The 17,044-nt window shown below is 37.9% G+C and overlaps 1 protein-coding gene across 1 annotated transcript in view; it reads right to left on the bottom strand.

Moving 5' to 3' along the window:
• Positions 1-2,668: 2,668 nt before the first annotated feature.
• LOC107097822 (usherin-like) overlaps positions 2,669-17,044 on the bottom strand; it is a 173,697-nt gene continuing 159,321 nt past the window's right edge. Inside the window, exons 51-63 of the mRNA XM_015395130.1 lie at positions 15,056-15,383; positions 11,643-11,849; positions 11,369-11,461; positions 9,969-10,114; positions 9,769-9,887; positions 9,433-9,531; positions 9,163-9,339; positions 8,221-8,304; positions 7,974-8,115; positions 7,763-7,850; positions 6,242-6,310; positions 4,806-5,006; positions 2,669-3,641 (exon numbers count right to left, since the gene is read on the bottom strand). Of these exons, the coding sequence (XP_015250616.1) occupies positions 3,552-3,641; positions 4,806-5,006; positions 6,242-6,310; positions 7,763-7,850; positions 7,974-8,115; positions 8,221-8,304; positions 9,163-9,339; positions 9,433-9,531; positions 9,769-9,887; positions 9,969-10,114; positions 11,369-11,461; positions 11,643-11,849; positions 15,056-15,383 (1,843 nt within the window). The 3' untranslated portion in view covers positions 2,669-3,551. The remainder of the gene's footprint in view (positions 3,642-4,805; positions 5,007-6,241; positions 6,311-7,762; positions 7,851-7,973; positions 8,116-8,220; positions 8,305-9,162; positions 9,340-9,432; positions 9,532-9,768; positions 9,888-9,968; positions 10,115-11,368; positions 11,462-11,642; positions 11,850-15,055; positions 15,384-17,044) is intronic.

Below are 17,044 nucleotides of genomic sequence, written 5' to 3'. Positions count from 1 at the left end.
AAAAGGCCTATATTGATGTAATGACATATTGGACCTAAGTATGTTTTATCTTGCACTATACAGTCTAATATTACAGTAAATTTTTAGAGTTTTTAGAGTTTAGTTTTTTGTTTACAGAATCTTCTGTTTGTTGTCCATCAACTTTTGTCTGGCTATGTTTACATTATATTAGCCAGATTCTAATGAGCTAAAATGCATATATCTGTTTATTTAAGCTTCTTCAAATGATATTGTTTTATGTACTGAGTTGAGGATTTGCTACTATACGAGGTAACTTCTGGTTTCTGATCATATAGTTGACATTGAATGAGTGCTTTTGCAGTTTAAAATACAGCAATGTTCACTACAACCTGTTAATGAAGCGAGCATTATTGGTCTTACCAAAACCTGATGGTAGGCATGGGCTGGTGTGATAGCCTGGTAGCTAATCAGTTTTACTGTTTCTCCATTTGTTAAAAAAAATGTCCTAAAAATGCTTAATATCTATAAACTTTTATTTTAAAATAAAAGTTTGTCTGCTTTTGCAAAGCTAATCTAACACACTAAGTACAGTTACTATAATGTTAGCTCACATAAAAAATGCTGCTATGTTTGTACAGTTTTAAATCTATTGGATTTATTTATATAGTGCCAATTTAACCATTCTGTATCCTGGCAATATAGACTTAACATTCGTTAATAAAATATTTTTTCATTTTGCTATCCGATCAAAAATGTTATTAGGGAACTGTGTCAGTTGGATTTTATGATTGACCTTAAAGCATCAACATCTCCATCAGGTTAAGCATATGGCAACAGTGGAAAGGAATGGAGGCCTCAAAGCAGAGCCAGACTCAGTGGGAGCATTTATCTATTGGTTGAGTGGCTTACTTTTAATTTTCTGCTGATTTTAATCTGTAACTCCTTCAACTGCCCTCGGCAGATGGCTGCTCACGCTGAGCCTGGTTTTAATGCAGGTTTCTTCCTGTTAAAAGGGAGTTTTTCCTCTCCAGTGTCACTTCATGCATGCGTGGTGTTGGGGATTGCTGAAGAGTCAATGAGTCGATGCAATCAATTGGTCCTTGGATAGAAAACTTTGAATCAATCTGACTTTATGATCTGGTTGAATTGTCTCTGTAAAGTGACTTGAGGTGACATGTGTTGTGAATTGGCGCTATATAAATAAACTGAATGGAATTCAACCTTTTAAAACCTCTACACCGTTAGCCTGCCCATGCTTACCTGAAGTTTAGTTCATCCCAGTCTTAAAACTGTGTTATTTCTTATAAAATGCATTTCATATTTATTCTGTAACACACTGTACAGTATATTCAGTCATCCAGAAATGTCAAGAAGTTGCAGGTTTTAATTGCTTGACTGAAAAAAGCAAAATGGAACTTTAACATGACTATTTTTAGCGATGATTTTAATGTATTTAAAGCTGAACTTAGCAATAAGAAAAGTGCAGGAAATAATTAGACATGAGTTTTGTTGTCTGCTCAGATTGGACACTTTGTTGATGCAAAGATGTTGGTGCAAAAAAAAAAAAAGATGTGCATTTTTCCTCTGCAGCTCTGTGATTTCACTAACCTTCCCGTCAGACAGTCTCTTAGATGGCGTCTGTCGTCATGTCGTGATTTATGAGTTTAATAAAAGCCCCTATAAGTGTGTGTGTGTGTGTAGCTCTGGGCCATACTGTCCCTTACAATCACTCCACAAGCTTTCCTTTCACAGCCTCTCCCCTCCCTCTGTGACTGACAATAGCTGTGAATGCGGCCGCGAACGCTTCAGAAGTGCCCTTGTCAGATTGGCGTCCTTGAGCGGGGGGCCTCGATTGTTACTGCCAGTTTGTTAATTTTAAACTTGCTTAGATGTCCCCTTAAGGGACACGGCAGCAAAAGTAAATTACGGCAGCATAGTTTTGATGGAGACAGTTGCGCTGGTGTTGGCGTGCGTATGTGAGGTGACTAAGGCGCCGTACAGCTGCTGGCACATCTGTGTTGTACAAACTCAGCAGAAAACACAAAAACAGGCTAGAAACACATTTTAGATAATACTGCTTCATTTGTGGTGAAACAAGTTTAGAATAAATAAATTATTGTGCAAAAAGATTATTCAATTTAACCTACTATTTCACTCCCTCATCCCACTAGACACCAATATGTTTTTTATTATGTGCAAATAATTGATTTCATGCTGTTTAAATAAATATTGATAAAAAGACAAAATTCACCTCAAGAAAATAAAGAATTTATATTTGTCTAGTGATGTTTTACCTTTTGTTGTAGGACTTCTGTTATTGTCTGTGAACATCAGTCTGGTACATCTGTGCTCTGTTGTTGACTTGCTGCTTTCAAATCCTTTCATTTCACTTGACAGTGTAATAAAGAAAGATTAAAGTATAATTATCTGTCCATTTCTATCTTTTTCTGCATCTTGTAATACAATCCATGCAATATATGTATGTAAAAAAACAAGAAAACTCACCACTGAGATTAACAAGCTTATTTTCAAGGGAAATCTGGCAAGACAATAGGTAGTTCAAAACATTATTTACACTAAACCAGCATATATTTAATTGTGTGAGCAGGATAACGACTGTCACCATGCTTCCTCTTGGTAAGAAAACAAGGAAAAATAGATTTTTATGTTTTTTTAATTATTCACCCCAAAATACACAATCTACTGATCTACAACATATCTTTGAATAACAGATAATACAGCCATAAATAATACTGTCATTTTTTTTTAAGTTGGTCATAACAGCAGTTATTAATATTGTATGCAAAAATCATTATAACCCATCAACATTACAATGAAAGTAAACATAGCTCTCTAATATGTACAGCTTCTACATCTAGTGTGTGGATTCTAGATATAATCAGTGTGTTTTTTTACTTCTATAGAAGACGCTAAACAGGAGTTTTCCTTTCTCTTATTGAAACTGAAGGTTCTTTAACGACAGAGCAGTGATATAATCTGTAAACCATGGAAACAACAGTCAGTAACCATTAACAGCAAGTACAGAGATCTGAGTTGACTATCAGCCATTAGCTTTACATTTAAAATCACAAAAAAAGCAATAAATATACAAAGATGCAGTAGGACAAAATCTCAGGTTGGACCTTTTGGTCACATTATAATAAACAGACATTACATCTGCAATTTCCAGCAACGTGTTTTAAGAAAAGTTAATAAAAATAAAAACATTTAAATAATTGGCAAATCCATTCAGTAATAACAGCATATAGACCATGTGTCTATCTACTATTAAAGCTCTAGTTCTGTCCATTAAAATATTGTAATAGGCACAGTTAAAAGGTTGGGAGTTACTGACCAGAACTACTGCTGGATTATTTTGATCCTACTGGGAATTTAAATGCTGTAAAAATAGTTGGCAAGCAGAGAAAATCGATCAGAATCTGAGTCAGATATTTACAAACTGTGAAGTCTAAGCACTGTTTTGTCCCTGATTCTACTAAAGCGAAGGTTGCTTTGCTCTACTCCATGTCAAACACATTGTGGGAATACGACAGGACACTAATCAGCTCCAGTATTTCACCGTTACCAGCCTAAAGATGAGTGTCGGTAAACATGGTGTGCTCTTTTTTCACAGAAGTCAAGGCCTTGATGGCGTCCACAAGCTCATCTTCCTCCACATACTGAAAGAAAGCAAACAGACATAATGTTGTCAGCAAGACTGAAAAATCAAGTCGTCCACCACTGAACTGCAGCTTATAGTGGAGATCACCATATGACTATTACAGTTTTAGTCTTTCTGACAACATATTCTATCCTAGATTACAGCTGCTAGGTGTTGCAGAACACCACTGTACATTACTAAAATCTCTGATCACAAATCTATTTACAGCAGAAAGATTATTAAGTATGTCACTGTTTGAGAGCAGCATAGTAACTTATGGATAGAATAATTTTTATTTATCCATACATTCATTTTTTCTGTACCAGGTTCATTTTATTTCAGGGTTCCTTTGTAACAGGCCAGGGTGCACCTTTACTATTCTAACAATCCATCAATGGGCTAACAGAGATTGTTTAAAGACCCATGCTGTTTTAGAAGCACCATCTAACAAGGGCTGTTCTGCCATATGGTTTTATGTGACAAACCAACTCCTAGACGCATAAAGACATTGAGTTTTTCAGCCCCCGTAGCTCTGATCTGATGTAACTTTTTTACTTAAGCATATAGACTGCTGTTTAGTGAAGGCCTCAGAAGGAGATGAAAATGGTGAGTGTATGGTACAAATGCAAAGCTACCAACATATGTCTTTCCTCATTAACAGTGGACCGGCAGCTAAAAGAAAGCTACACAAAGCTGATGTTCACAATGTCAAGTAGGGGAAACATCCTCTAATAGGATCCAAATGAAATGAACCTGTTTGATCTTTATTTAAAAGTTATGATGGCTGAAAACTATCATTGGCGTCAACCTGAACACACCACAGAGATGGTCAAATATGGTGACAGAATCCAGCTGTGGCGATGCCTTCCTTAAAGGATATGTAACTGCAGTTTATAAAAAGATGTTATTAATTCAGACCTTATACTAACACTAAATATTACACCCTGTATTGTTTTCTTGCCTTCTATTGCATGGCTGTTTGCAATAATCACAAAAAATCTCCCACAAACAAAAGGAAATTTGTATAAATATTTTGAAATGGCCTTGTATGCTACAAAACCTACAGTCTTAGCAGATGAAAATAAATCAAACTAGATTATAGAAATAACTCAGTTAAAGTAGAACCTGGATCTCCAGAGGGAATTTTTCTGTCTTTAACAAGGAAACATACGTCAGTCCTCACCAGTCCAGAATCATATCCCGTTGGGTTGTCCCAACATCCTTCGTCCATCATCAGTGACTTCCTGTCAATCAGCTGACTGACGCTGCGATGCAGGGAATGCTGGGAGTAGGCTTGAGTTAGGTCAGTTTGACTGGGAGCCCGCAGGACAGACATGGGGCTATAGCGTGAACTGCTGCCAACAATCTTTGTGTCTGTCAGACCCTGTGAGGTACAGTGTTGATGCAAGAGTGACTGCATGTTAGACATCCTTTCAGCAAATACATCAGTCACATTTAAAAACAAACAGTTGTATACATCACTGGCAGAAAACAATCTAAACGTAACCCAACTTGTTACTTCTTCAAATCAAAATGTTAATATAAACAGAGAAAGGGAAATATTATGCCTCGTCATGCTCTTTTATTCGAATGACAGAGTGATCCATGAGGGGAAACTACACTATAAATATAACCTTAGGGTTTAGAGATTTCCTTAATTGAAATTAAAATGTTTGCAGTTTCTTATCGTCATGTTACAAAGTTTTTATTTCTGTCCAGAGAGAAGCATTTATTTTTGTTCTTGCAGGGATGATGGGAGCGAAGGACCACTATGCACATCCTTGGCCTGCAGAACAGGTCCTGCACCAAGACCTCCCTGTCTTCAGGAACTCCAAAGCCTATTAGTTCCTCCTACAGCAGACCTGATGATGGGTTCATCTCGTCATGCGTGTCTCCTCTTACCCTGATGCAGCCATCACTCTCAGGAAAGCCACAGAAAGGTCACAGAAATCCAGAGGCCAATGTTTATGATTCCTAACAAAAAATGAGGCCTTTTCTCCCCACTAACTTCACTCATCACTGTTTTCTTAAATTCATTCATCTTTTTGTTCATGTTGAATGCCCTTTTTTCACTATGAAAGTTTTGAGTTCTGCTGTGTTTATTGGACATTTAATTTACCAAATGTTTATGATATCAAAGTGAACTTTTCCTGCTTTCCTTCCAGTTTTTAATGCTGCATTGTGCAGTTTTTGATAACATTTTAGAAAGTTTTTTCTTTGCTTGATTCGTGTCAATAATTTGACCCTTCTGAAACAGTGACTTGTTTTTCATGTCCACAGTACATGTTTTCAAAAATGTTTTTTTGGGAAATGAGAAGTTTCTCTGCATCAGCTACAGCTAAAATGCTTGTTTTTGGCTGAAGAGTTATCATCCAAGGGAAAGCTCTTGTTCATTTGCTTAGAAATCAACTATGATTTTTATGACATGCAGAGTGTATATTTATAAAACCAAACAAACCAAGAGACTGTTCATCTCTTACTCCCACTGACCACAACAAGCCGGCCGCTGTTTTCATCAGATAGGCCGTGGTATGCACACTTGCACAAACAAGGCATGCAGATGCAAACACAGAGCACACACGCAGGATGGTAAGCCACCAAAAATCCACTTTCCCATACCTCTGTGTACACAGTGTAGCTTTTAAGTATAATGTTGCTGATCTCAACACAGTCTGCTACAGTGTCAAACTGCAGGGGGAATAGTGAGATAAACATTTAGGGGTTTGGGAGAAAAAAAGACAGAAAGTGATCTTACTTTAGGGCGATCAAAGAGGAGCATAGAGCCGGAGAGATGTTTAGAGCACAGCTCAGGACATGGTCTCTGAGAGAAAGATTGGGGATTAGACCAGATGGAGGGAGCAGAGCATGATTGGAGTGGAAACAGATATAAAGAAAATAATAATAAAAAATGTGATTAACAGACATAACCACAAAAAAGTATATTTATGTAGAAAAGTCGCAGTATAAACCAAATATAATCAGTGTAATATACTGATGGTTCCTTTAATCAATTATGAAATCATACATTTTAATTTGGCAAACAAGGGGTCCCAAACAGCATCTTGTATGGTTGCAATTTGATAATTTAAATATGACCTAGTGCTGTACTGAAAATAAAAGAGAAAAATAAGCTGTGAGTCTGAGTTATGTTTGACATTTAAAGAACAATAAAAATATAAGAATTTAATTGTTAATCTTACTTTATTCCAGTAATTCAGTTCAAAAAGTAAAACTTAGATTATAACTGCACAAGGAAAGAGCTTATTAAATCCAATCTGAGCTTGTTAGAACAATTTAATATTACGCAGAAACAATGAAAATGATTTCTAATGTGTACATAATATGTGATGGTTTACATAACAAGAGGAAAGACCTGTGAGTCAACTGTTGTCCAGTAGACAGACATTAAATCCCTGGAAAATGAGGACCAGCCATCAAAGGTCTTTGCTAAAAAAATAATTGCTAAATCCAAACAGACTAATTGAAAGTTGAGAGGAAGAACTAAGCAGAGTTTAAAAAGGTGAACAATCAGAAGCAACATGAGCAGCTTTAAGAGGACTGTGATGCAAAGTGTGAACTGTAGATGGAGTCTGTGGTCTACGTCACTACACATGCATATCTGGTACATAACATCTTAGCTGGGTGAAGTTGAAAATGACTGGATTATTTCACAGTGCTTCAATCTCATATTTCAGATCAAGGTAAAAAAGAAAGTCAATTTTGCTTATCATTTGAACAGCTAAGTCCCAGACTCTGGAATAAGGGTGGAGGTGTACAGTATCAAAGCTGCTTAAAGTCCAGAGTTATTTAGGAGGAAGCAAAAATCTTTTCAAACTAGAAAAAACAATACTTGGAATATCTTACTGTATGCAATTAATCTGTATAATAACTGAGTTTCAAGTTTGAACTGAACTACAGAAACAAACCTTTTGAACCATTTGTTCAATAGTACTGATATGCAACTGTATTTTCAAAGGGGTTTATCTAGTTATTAATGTTACAGAATCTCTTGTTTGTCTTTGGGTTGACCTACATGAACCATCTGTATACTGCTCTTCTTTCTGCTCTTTCTAATCTATAAGGGAAGCTGCACTTTTAACCCCTCTGTGTTTCAGAGTTGCTCTTCTCTCTGCTTCTCACCGAGTACGCGTCTCCTCCGGCCTTCCTGCTCTTCTGAAGCATGACCAGTGGAGGGCGCTCTCTGGCTGATGGATTCTTCCTCAAAGCTCTAGATAGTGAAAAAGAAACCTGTTTATCTCTTATTCTTCCATCTTATATATGTTTATTGTAAATATATATATATATACACATATATTAATAAGTATTTTATAAACACTTTATATTATTATACCTTTTTAACAGTAAGCCAATCAGTAAAGCAAGCAGGAACAGACCCAGCAGTGCGAACAGCAGAATGAACCACAGCTCAGAGTAAACAGGTGTGGCTGAAATGCTGACACCCTGCTTATCACCATCAACAGGCTCAACAGGACCTGTGTTCAGAAAGAGGAGTTAAAAAGGTTCATTTAGTACAATATCCAATGCAGTTTTAATGTTGTTTTCAATGTTTGGAATAGTTCAGGTCTTGAGTATGTTACCAAGGCCTGTGGCTGGGCTGTATCTGATGGTGGGCGTGCTGGCACTGCCGCTGTCTGTGACACAAGTCACCTGAAACGACAAGGCTACAAAAACAGAGACATCAGAAACAAAATATTACTGCTAAGCAGGATTTCATCGGGACAGAGTATGTTATCAGTGAAAACATAATCTTTTAAATTAGTTTACACTATATAATTTACACTGCAGACAATCAAAAATTTAAAGATTAGCTAAAGTACAGGTACTCTATAACCAAATTCTGAAAAAATTGAGAATTTTATCTTCTGTAATTTATTTTATCTACTCAGCAAACCAAAATTTGCAATCATATATATGTATACATTGTGTAAAATAGGGACCTACACGGTTTCAGACTTTAAGTGATTTTAATTCCACCAGAAGACTTTTGTTTTTAATTTACATTTTAACAGAAAATGGCATGAAAAAGTGATTTAAATTATTCTCAATGGATCATAGAGTGAGTCTTTAGAGATATTAAAGTAAAACAACATGTCAGTAGCTTTTATAATGTCTCCAATAATATTTTGATGATCTATACTTTGTTTTATCTTATCTATGTCTAATCTTCAGCTCCTTCCAGTGATTCGCTGATCGAAACACGTTTGGACTCTTGCTGTCTTCCTGCAGAAAATGAATCTTACTTCCAGTCATAGGAACTGTGTGTGAAAATAGATGATCGCTTTAAACCAAAGCCTGCCAAAGGCATGACAATGTCATACCTGTACCTGAGTCCATACTTATCTAACCAGGCTGTTTTATGTTTTCATGCTTTTTTCTTTAGAGCAGGCATGTCTATTGGAATTTGATTCTAACAGGATATATGTTGAAAAGATTTGGTTATGATTTATAATAGTCTAAAAATGTTAAGTTATAAAAACCTGGTATTTTAACATGTGTGTTCTTATGATGAGCACCCTCACTTTTCTGTGATGTGCGTGGGATGTGAAGGTAGCTGTAGAAGCCTGTGTAAACTCTGAGCTGGCTCTCCATCACAGTGAACTCCTTCAGGTACCCGTTGAGGGAAAAGGTCCTGGTCCAGTCCATCCAGATTACTGTCAGGTTGCTGTCCACAGAGAAGGGAGACACGTACTGCGGTGCTGAGGGGAGGCACCAAGAACAAGTCAAATACATTATTTTTCGGCTTCATCTAACAGCTTAGCTGTGAAATAAGGAGTGAATAAATGTGTTACGTTCGCTGAGTGTGCTGACGGTTGTCCAGTTGGAGGCAGTGCTGCCCATGTTATTGAAGCAGGCAGTTCTCAGCTCATAGGTAGAGTATGGTTGGAGACCTGGACAGTTAAAGACATTTTTACCTCAGCGAAGGTTTTCAGACTCTATATCTATATTTTCAAAGATGTAACCTGGCTCCTAATATTCTTAGATTTATAAATTCATGGTCATGTTATTGGTAATAAGATCTGAATACTACATAATATTCTGATAACACTTAATTTTAAAGTAATAAATTGGGTCTGACCACAGTACTTGTTTCAAATAATGCGTACCCATTCTATCTGTGGAATTACCTGTGACATTATAGCTCAGTTGTTTGCCAAAGAAGCAGATTTCTGTTAGTCCCTGTGTGCAGGCTGAAGGGATGGGCTGTGGGGGCTGTGGGCAGGAGGACCTGATATGAAGCTCACAGCTGGAATCCAAAGCAGGCAGAAACTCAGAGAAGTTTGTAACTTATCTGTGTGATGTTTACTTTTCCAAGACTGTTCCTTACCTGTCAATGACTCCATTTGGTTCCATGGGCTCGTCCCACTCCATCTGAACCGAGCGAGAGGTCAGGGTGATGAGCCGAGGGGGACGCTGGTCGGCTGGCGGAGCAGCAAGGGTGTGAAGCTGTATCACTGGACCCCGGCTACAACACTAACAAACATTTAAAACAGAGTCATCTAATTTTGTGTCACAGTTCAAAAATACTTTGTTTTAAAAAAATATAAATATAAAAAATATAACCGCGGATGTCTGGGGGACAGTGATTCGCCTACATGTTATGAATGCTGGCGTACCATAAAGAATAAATTATGAGCAGTTTAGTTTGTGCCTTCAAGTCGTTGCCCATCGGAAGATGTTACTTGGATATAACCTAATGGAATATCTTCAGAACAGCTCTAAATGAAACAAAACTAATATGGGTGAGTAGAACATGATGTAATAACATAAAATCAAGGGCCAAATGTAAAAAAAAACCGGTGTTCCCCTTTAACTTTTAAGATCATGGCTTAGAGATAACGAAAATTCAAAATTAGATTTACAGATTTTAATATTTCACAAGGAAAAACGAGGGACACTGCTGCTTTGATAGCTTTCCAGCAGATTCAGTAACCCCTTCCCAAAGATAAGGTTCATCCACAGGATAAACCACAAAAAGTCATTGCTAAAGAAGCTGGTTCTTCAAGTGCAAGAGTATCATTGGACAGTTGAGAGGAAGGAAGACATTTTCAAACAAGGGTCAACTGCAACGGGGATATCTGAAATGGCTTGAGGTCTGTCGGTTTCCACAGCTGTGAAGGATTTGTGGAGCCTTGTCATCTGCTTGCGTTGGTCTACTGTGTGTAAGTCCAAACTCAGCACAACCATCTACCAGGAAACACCAGGGCTCTTCACGCTTTCCTCTATTGACTAGCTTTATGGAGACACTAATTTCATTTTTCAGCAGGACTTGGCATCAGCCAAAGTGCTAGAAATACTAATACTGTAGTACTGTGCCTGCAGCAAACCATCCTGATATAAACAACACAGATATCCATTATGAGAAAGATGTGACATGAGAAACCCAACCCAACAGCGCAGAAGGTCACAACCAAAGCAAACTGAGCTTCAGGAGTGCCCTGTAGTGTTGAATGCATATGCTTCATAATATTTCTTGCAGGCCCTATTTTATATAATAATCTAATTCATTGAAACAAAAAAAAGATGATTTTTTTTTTTATTGAATATTGTCATATTCATCAAAACTAACATATCTTAACACTAGACAGGCATTACTCACCTGAGTAATCACCTGATATATGAGCTTAATCTAAGCCTTTAAGATGTAGTTATAATACATTTTAAAATATATATATTGTAATTGATAAAGATCTAACCTGCCCAAGTACAATTAACAGCAATAACTACCTGATAACAGGTGCATGCCTCAACTCCCACCCAGTACTGAGTGTAAGGACGTAAACCATGGAGTGTCTGCTGATGGGATGTTCCCTCTGATAGCTGCAAGAAAAGAAAAGCAGCAGGATGAAAATACCTTGTTTGCTCATATTTTAAAGAAACAGAAATCAAAGCATTGTTTGACCAAGAGAAATATTGAAAACAACAAAAAACAGCTAATAGATTCAGTTGTAAATGTGTTTTTTTTTAAAGTGTGTGGTTTTATTCAGTGGCATCATTTTACCAGAGTTAGGTTGTCGTGGTCCTCGGAAAACACTCTGAAGAGGCTCACAATCCCGTTGGGTTTAGCTGGGGGGAGGATGTCCACGACCGCTGAAGTTGATGAAACATCCAAGACAATAGGTGGGCCCACACCCTGAGGCGGAGCAGGTCCAGTCCTCCCACTGACCCATGGGCTGGAGGTGTTACCAGCTGAGTTTACAGCCCACACCTGTTGGCCACATACCAAAAAATTCATCCACTAAAGTGATCAAAGCACACCTTTAAGAATAATCTCGACAAACTACCCCCACCCTGTCGGCAGCATTTTAAATGCATTTCATGAAGTCTGACTGAGCAAGGCTTCTCTTAATTAACCAATATCCACTTGACCAACAAATGAGTACGAGTCAATTCACTTGACAATCCATCAAAACTACCATCAACACCAAGAGCAAAACCTTTTCACCATGCAACCCAATACTAACATATCTGCATGACAATTACTTTTCACCTTCATCAAGGAGTTATTCACACACATACACAGTAATCTTATTTGTGTGCTTGTGTTGGGTATAATTAGAGGGTGTACACAGCGCAGGGTCAGGCGGGGTGGAGATTTGCATGTGTAAGTCATCTGTAGCCTGTCAGAAGTAGTGCAGAAGGCAGATGGATGGCTCTAAGCTTTAGTGTTGAAAGTGTGTGCCTGTGTGCGTGGTTTGTTGTTTGTGGCTATGACGGCAAGGTTTGTAAGTGTATGCATATACTTGCATGTGTGTTAAGAGTTGAATTAACCTCAATAATAGTCAATTAGGCTGTAATCAATCAGACTGATTGATCTAAGTGACAGCACAGATGGACTGAGGAGGGAGAGGGGAAAGAAGAGGAGAAGATGGAGAGAGTGGAGACTGGAAGGAGGAAGGGATGGATCAGAAGATGTCAAGATACAAGCAGGAGGAGAAAAAAACGTCCAAGCTTCAAGGAATGGCAATGCACACACCTCAATGAAGAGCTGATATGATGGATCATTGTTGTGTATGAAAGGGTAGAACTCAGCTTACAATAAATGAATTCAGTTCATCATTCTTCTGTTCTTCACTTTGTGTTTTCGTTTGAAATGTGGCCATTGTTGTTTTGCTGAAGCAGCAGTTTCAACCTTAAGCACATAACCAGATCAAAGAAATGTTCAAATCAGACAATATATCCTGCCTTATGTAAAACCAATAAATTGGGTAGGTACAAATGCAAATATCTATTTCCAGCGATAGCAACTAAGGCTGGACTTACAAATGCACTAATCCGAACCTTTCCATTGCTAATGCTGATGTTGCCACCACTGTGTTTACTGGGGGTCAATGTGGGGCCATTTGGAATGTAAGCTAAAAGCCCTATACTGATATCAGCTAACAAAAGTGAACAAAAACGTATCCATGCTCACTAACAAATTAATGGACCTTACATTTTAGGATTAAATGAGAAAGAATAATCCTAGTAGCTATGTTGCCTTTCTGTGAGTAGTTAGCAATTGTCCATAAAGTTAAATGAAACTCTCTTCTAAGACAGAACAAATAATGCGATTACCAATCCATTAAAATAACAGATCACACTGCACATACAAACAAGTTAACAATAATTTACCTCTATAAAAACATTACAATAGTTTATTAAATGGTTCGATTGGCCAAAAATGATAAATTGCTCAAGAATACAATGTTGCCCAGCAACATCTATGTTCTTTCTTTCCATAGCAACAAAGTTAAGACCACAGCATGACGTATGGCTTTGAGTGATAATAAAAAGTTTGTGCCACATAGTCAGAAAAGGGAGTAAATGTTCAAATTTAAAGTCGGATCACATCACCTCGCCCTTGATCCAGTGTTAAAAAGGTACAACTCATGCCTTCGTCCTTATATCATCTACAAACTTTTTACTGCCTTCTCTACACTCTTGTCTTCTTGCCTCCTATTGGGCCATGATTCGGCTTGTTAGACACAAAATAAAAATATATCCTGTTAGCTGCCACGGCAGCAAAAGAGCCGCCATGGCAACAAACGACTTCAGTACGTTACCAAGCAGGATTTGAGCATTTTTATTGGACGGCGAACAGCAGGCTGGGTTTTAGTGCTCTGATAGGCCGACACAGTAACTTGGCGGGTGCATCTACTTGGGGTGAAGGGGCTAAGTTGTGTGAAAGTGGGCAGTAATTAAAAGCACGCATAAAGCTGTCAATAGGAGCTTATGACCCAGTGTAATTAGCCTAATATGATTTCTCTCTATTGGCCGTGGTGTGCTAAACTAGACTGACTCGTCCTTGTGTATGCTTGTAACACATAGGGAGAAAGTGCAGTACCCAGATATGCACACAGAATATTAACAGGTGGATGGATGAGTGAACAGATGGATAATGTAAGGAAAACAGAAAAAAAATCACAAAGTGACTGAGAATAATCAGCCAGTAGGAGAATAACTTTTGGGGAAATAATTCACTCAATATAACAGAGTACAACTGTATACCTATGCTTATCGCCACCTCACACAAACCATGCTGTCCCTCCACCTCAGTCCCCCCCTCCACTGCCGAATTCTCCAGGGACATGTAGCGGTCACCATTAAAAGGTCTTTCCAATACAAGCTCTGTTACCAAGGAGGATAACAGTTAATTCGATTGGCTGCCTGGTAATCAGGAAGTGGGGTGTTCAGAGGGCCCAGTGATTAATGGCTCCGTTGCCCGCTCGTCATCTCCCAAAGCTCCTCCTTCCCTCCCTCCTCATGTCATAAATTAGAAGTCTCGTAAATAAAGACGGCACCACAATCAGGCAAACTCAATCAATTACATCCGTTCTCTGGCCTCAGCTCATACGTCTGACAGGCAGGAATGCTAATGTTATTGTTGCTTCCAAAGGGCTAACCTGTCAATTAGTGGGCCAATGCACAAGCACAACAGCATGATTATGGACTGCTCCATTTAACACCTGTCTGATTAGTTATGTGAATGTGAGCTTGTGTGTCTGTGATTGTTGGGGATAATGGGTGCTGGTAGGGATGGTGCTGCAGCAGGATGTTATTGTACTTCAGACAAGATGTTTAGAAAAATATGATTGCCTATCCTCTGGTGCTTTAGTACCATTAGTCTTGTCTTCAAATGAGGCTAATGGTGAAATTTAGCAAGGAACTGTTTTAGGTTACTGCGGAAGACTGATTTTGAAATCTTAGTTTTTATTCATTAATTCGATTCCTTATTTCACTTTATGCTCGAGCCAGAAGAACACAAACCAACTGCTACCTGACAACTGAGTCAAAATAACTAAGGACACTAATCAAGTTGCACCTTATGCATATAAACAGAGAACATTCTTTCTTCAGGGTGTTTAGTGCTGATTTAGGTTCATGTGTTTTTATTTTACTGAATAATCCTTTAAAATGCACCTTTCTTTTTACCTGGTATTGGTATGTCGTGTAAGGCTGAAGTCCACTGTCTTTGAATGATGTGGAGACATTCTTATAAACAGATGTTGCTGTACCCGGCTTGTCTGTGTCCAAGGCGTCTTGTCTGCGGTGTACCTCATAGTGTAGGATCCTACCATTCGACAGAGCTGGGGAGGACCACGTGAGAAGAAAGCTTGTCTGCAGGCTGGACTGAGGGTCAGTTGTGAGATCTAAGAGTGGTGCTGGCTGACCAGCAGGGGGAGCCTCCAGTGTGCATACTGAGGACCAGTCACTAGAAGAACAGCCCAGCACTGTGCAGGCTTCTACCCTCACTTCATACCTACACAGATAAAAAAATTAGGATTAAGAATAAATACAGGGATATAAAAAAGTAATAAAAATACTTCTTTGGACAAAATAAATAAATAAATCAAATAATCACAAAAATGATTTTTTTTTTTCAGCCTTTAATTTAATAGTGTCTTATAAATGTTTTCATACTACTAAAACTTTTCCAAATCTTGTGAAATACAATTACAAACCTAAATGAAGATAAAGAAAATGGAAAACTGATTCATCCATAATTTTTTTATTTTAAAAGGCTTAAGAGCAACTTCATAAAGACAGGTTATGTGATTTAACCTGGCTTTTATGAGATTTTTCTTTAGGCATTAAAACTCTGATCTACCTTGTTTGCAAAAATATTTTTTGTTGTAAAACATGGTAGAACTGCTGAGCTTAAATTTTTACTCACTCCTAAATGTTTGCTGCAAAACTGTCTACATATCCATCATTATTCTGACAATTTACTGGACATTTGTTAAAATCCTGCTTCTGTGCCTAAAACCATCTGTTTGACACCCTCTTCATATTGAAAAGAGGTTGCTGCATCTTATTTATGCTCATTGTTTAACCTGGAAGAACTGACAACAGCAGCTCCATGCTAGGCTGTTGTGCTTTGCTTTAGGACTGATAAAAAACTGTAAATTAATTAGAATTTAGATTAAAAGTACTGTCCTTTTTTCCAATTGCCTCTGTCTCTGGTGAAGACAGTGGGGAGAGATCCAACTGCTCTGTTGCGAACCGATCATCACAGGAACTGTTTTGTTCGCTATGTTTGTGCTGCTGTGTTCCAATGTCAATCACAGCAGAGACGCTGCCCACCTTTAAACACCCCTACCCATTCTGTAGTCCTCCGCCTTTTAGAAATTGATTTCAAATATTATTTGTGGACAGAAGATGGGCTCTGGAGCGATATAAATTGTACTCTAACAAGTAAGGCCTCTTGCAATGAACTATAACAGCCAGAGCCCAAGATCATGAAGGTGGCATGATAAAACATGATAAAAAACCGAATGAAGAAAATCCTACTAGAGAACTTCCCTGCATGGCAGAGTGGAGTAGCCTCCACTAAGGTGGAAAAACAGACCACAAAGTTTACACTGGGGAGAGCAAAGCGATCTGGTTCAATCCAAAAATGACCAAATTGCATATGCTACAGGCAGTTGAATGATTATGAAAGGAAGATGACGATCTAAGCCAAGGAGTTGGCGGTCATAATGGTAACAATTAAAACAACAATAGTAATTATGGATATATTTTAAAGTGCATCTTACATAAAAACAAAAGTAAAATTTAAACAAAAAGTCAAACTAAGACGAACTGGATTGGTCTGGAGAACAATGCTTGCCCACTGGTACCTCTTGAAGCGTTGCCATTTATGGAGGGAAAAAATTGGAAGGATTTAAAAATTGAAAATGAGTGGATTAATTGTACATACAGAGTCTGGTCTCTAGTGAGGAAGAAAATAGGAGCACCTTTAACTATATCACGCATGATAAAAATAGCCAAGATTACTGACTTTTTTCCAAACAAGCTAGATACGGGTTATCAGAGATGGGCTCAGAAAGGATTAATAAGAATTAATCAGTTATTCAGTGGAGAAAATATTAAGACCTTTAAGCAATTACAGGACAAATATGGATTATGCTCAAAAGATTT

Source organism: Cyprinodon variegatus, unplaced genomic scaffold (genome assembly GCF_000732505.1).
Source record: "Cyprinodon variegatus isolate N-32 unplaced genomic scaffold, C_variegatus-1.0 Scaffold726, whole genome shotgun sequence".
NCBI lineage: Eukaryota > Metazoa > Chordata > Actinopteri > Cyprinodontiformes > Cyprinodontidae > Cyprinodon > Cyprinodon variegatus.
The sequence above is the reverse complement of the archived record's forward strand: the minus strand, read 5'-3'. Positions and strand labels throughout refer to the sequence as shown.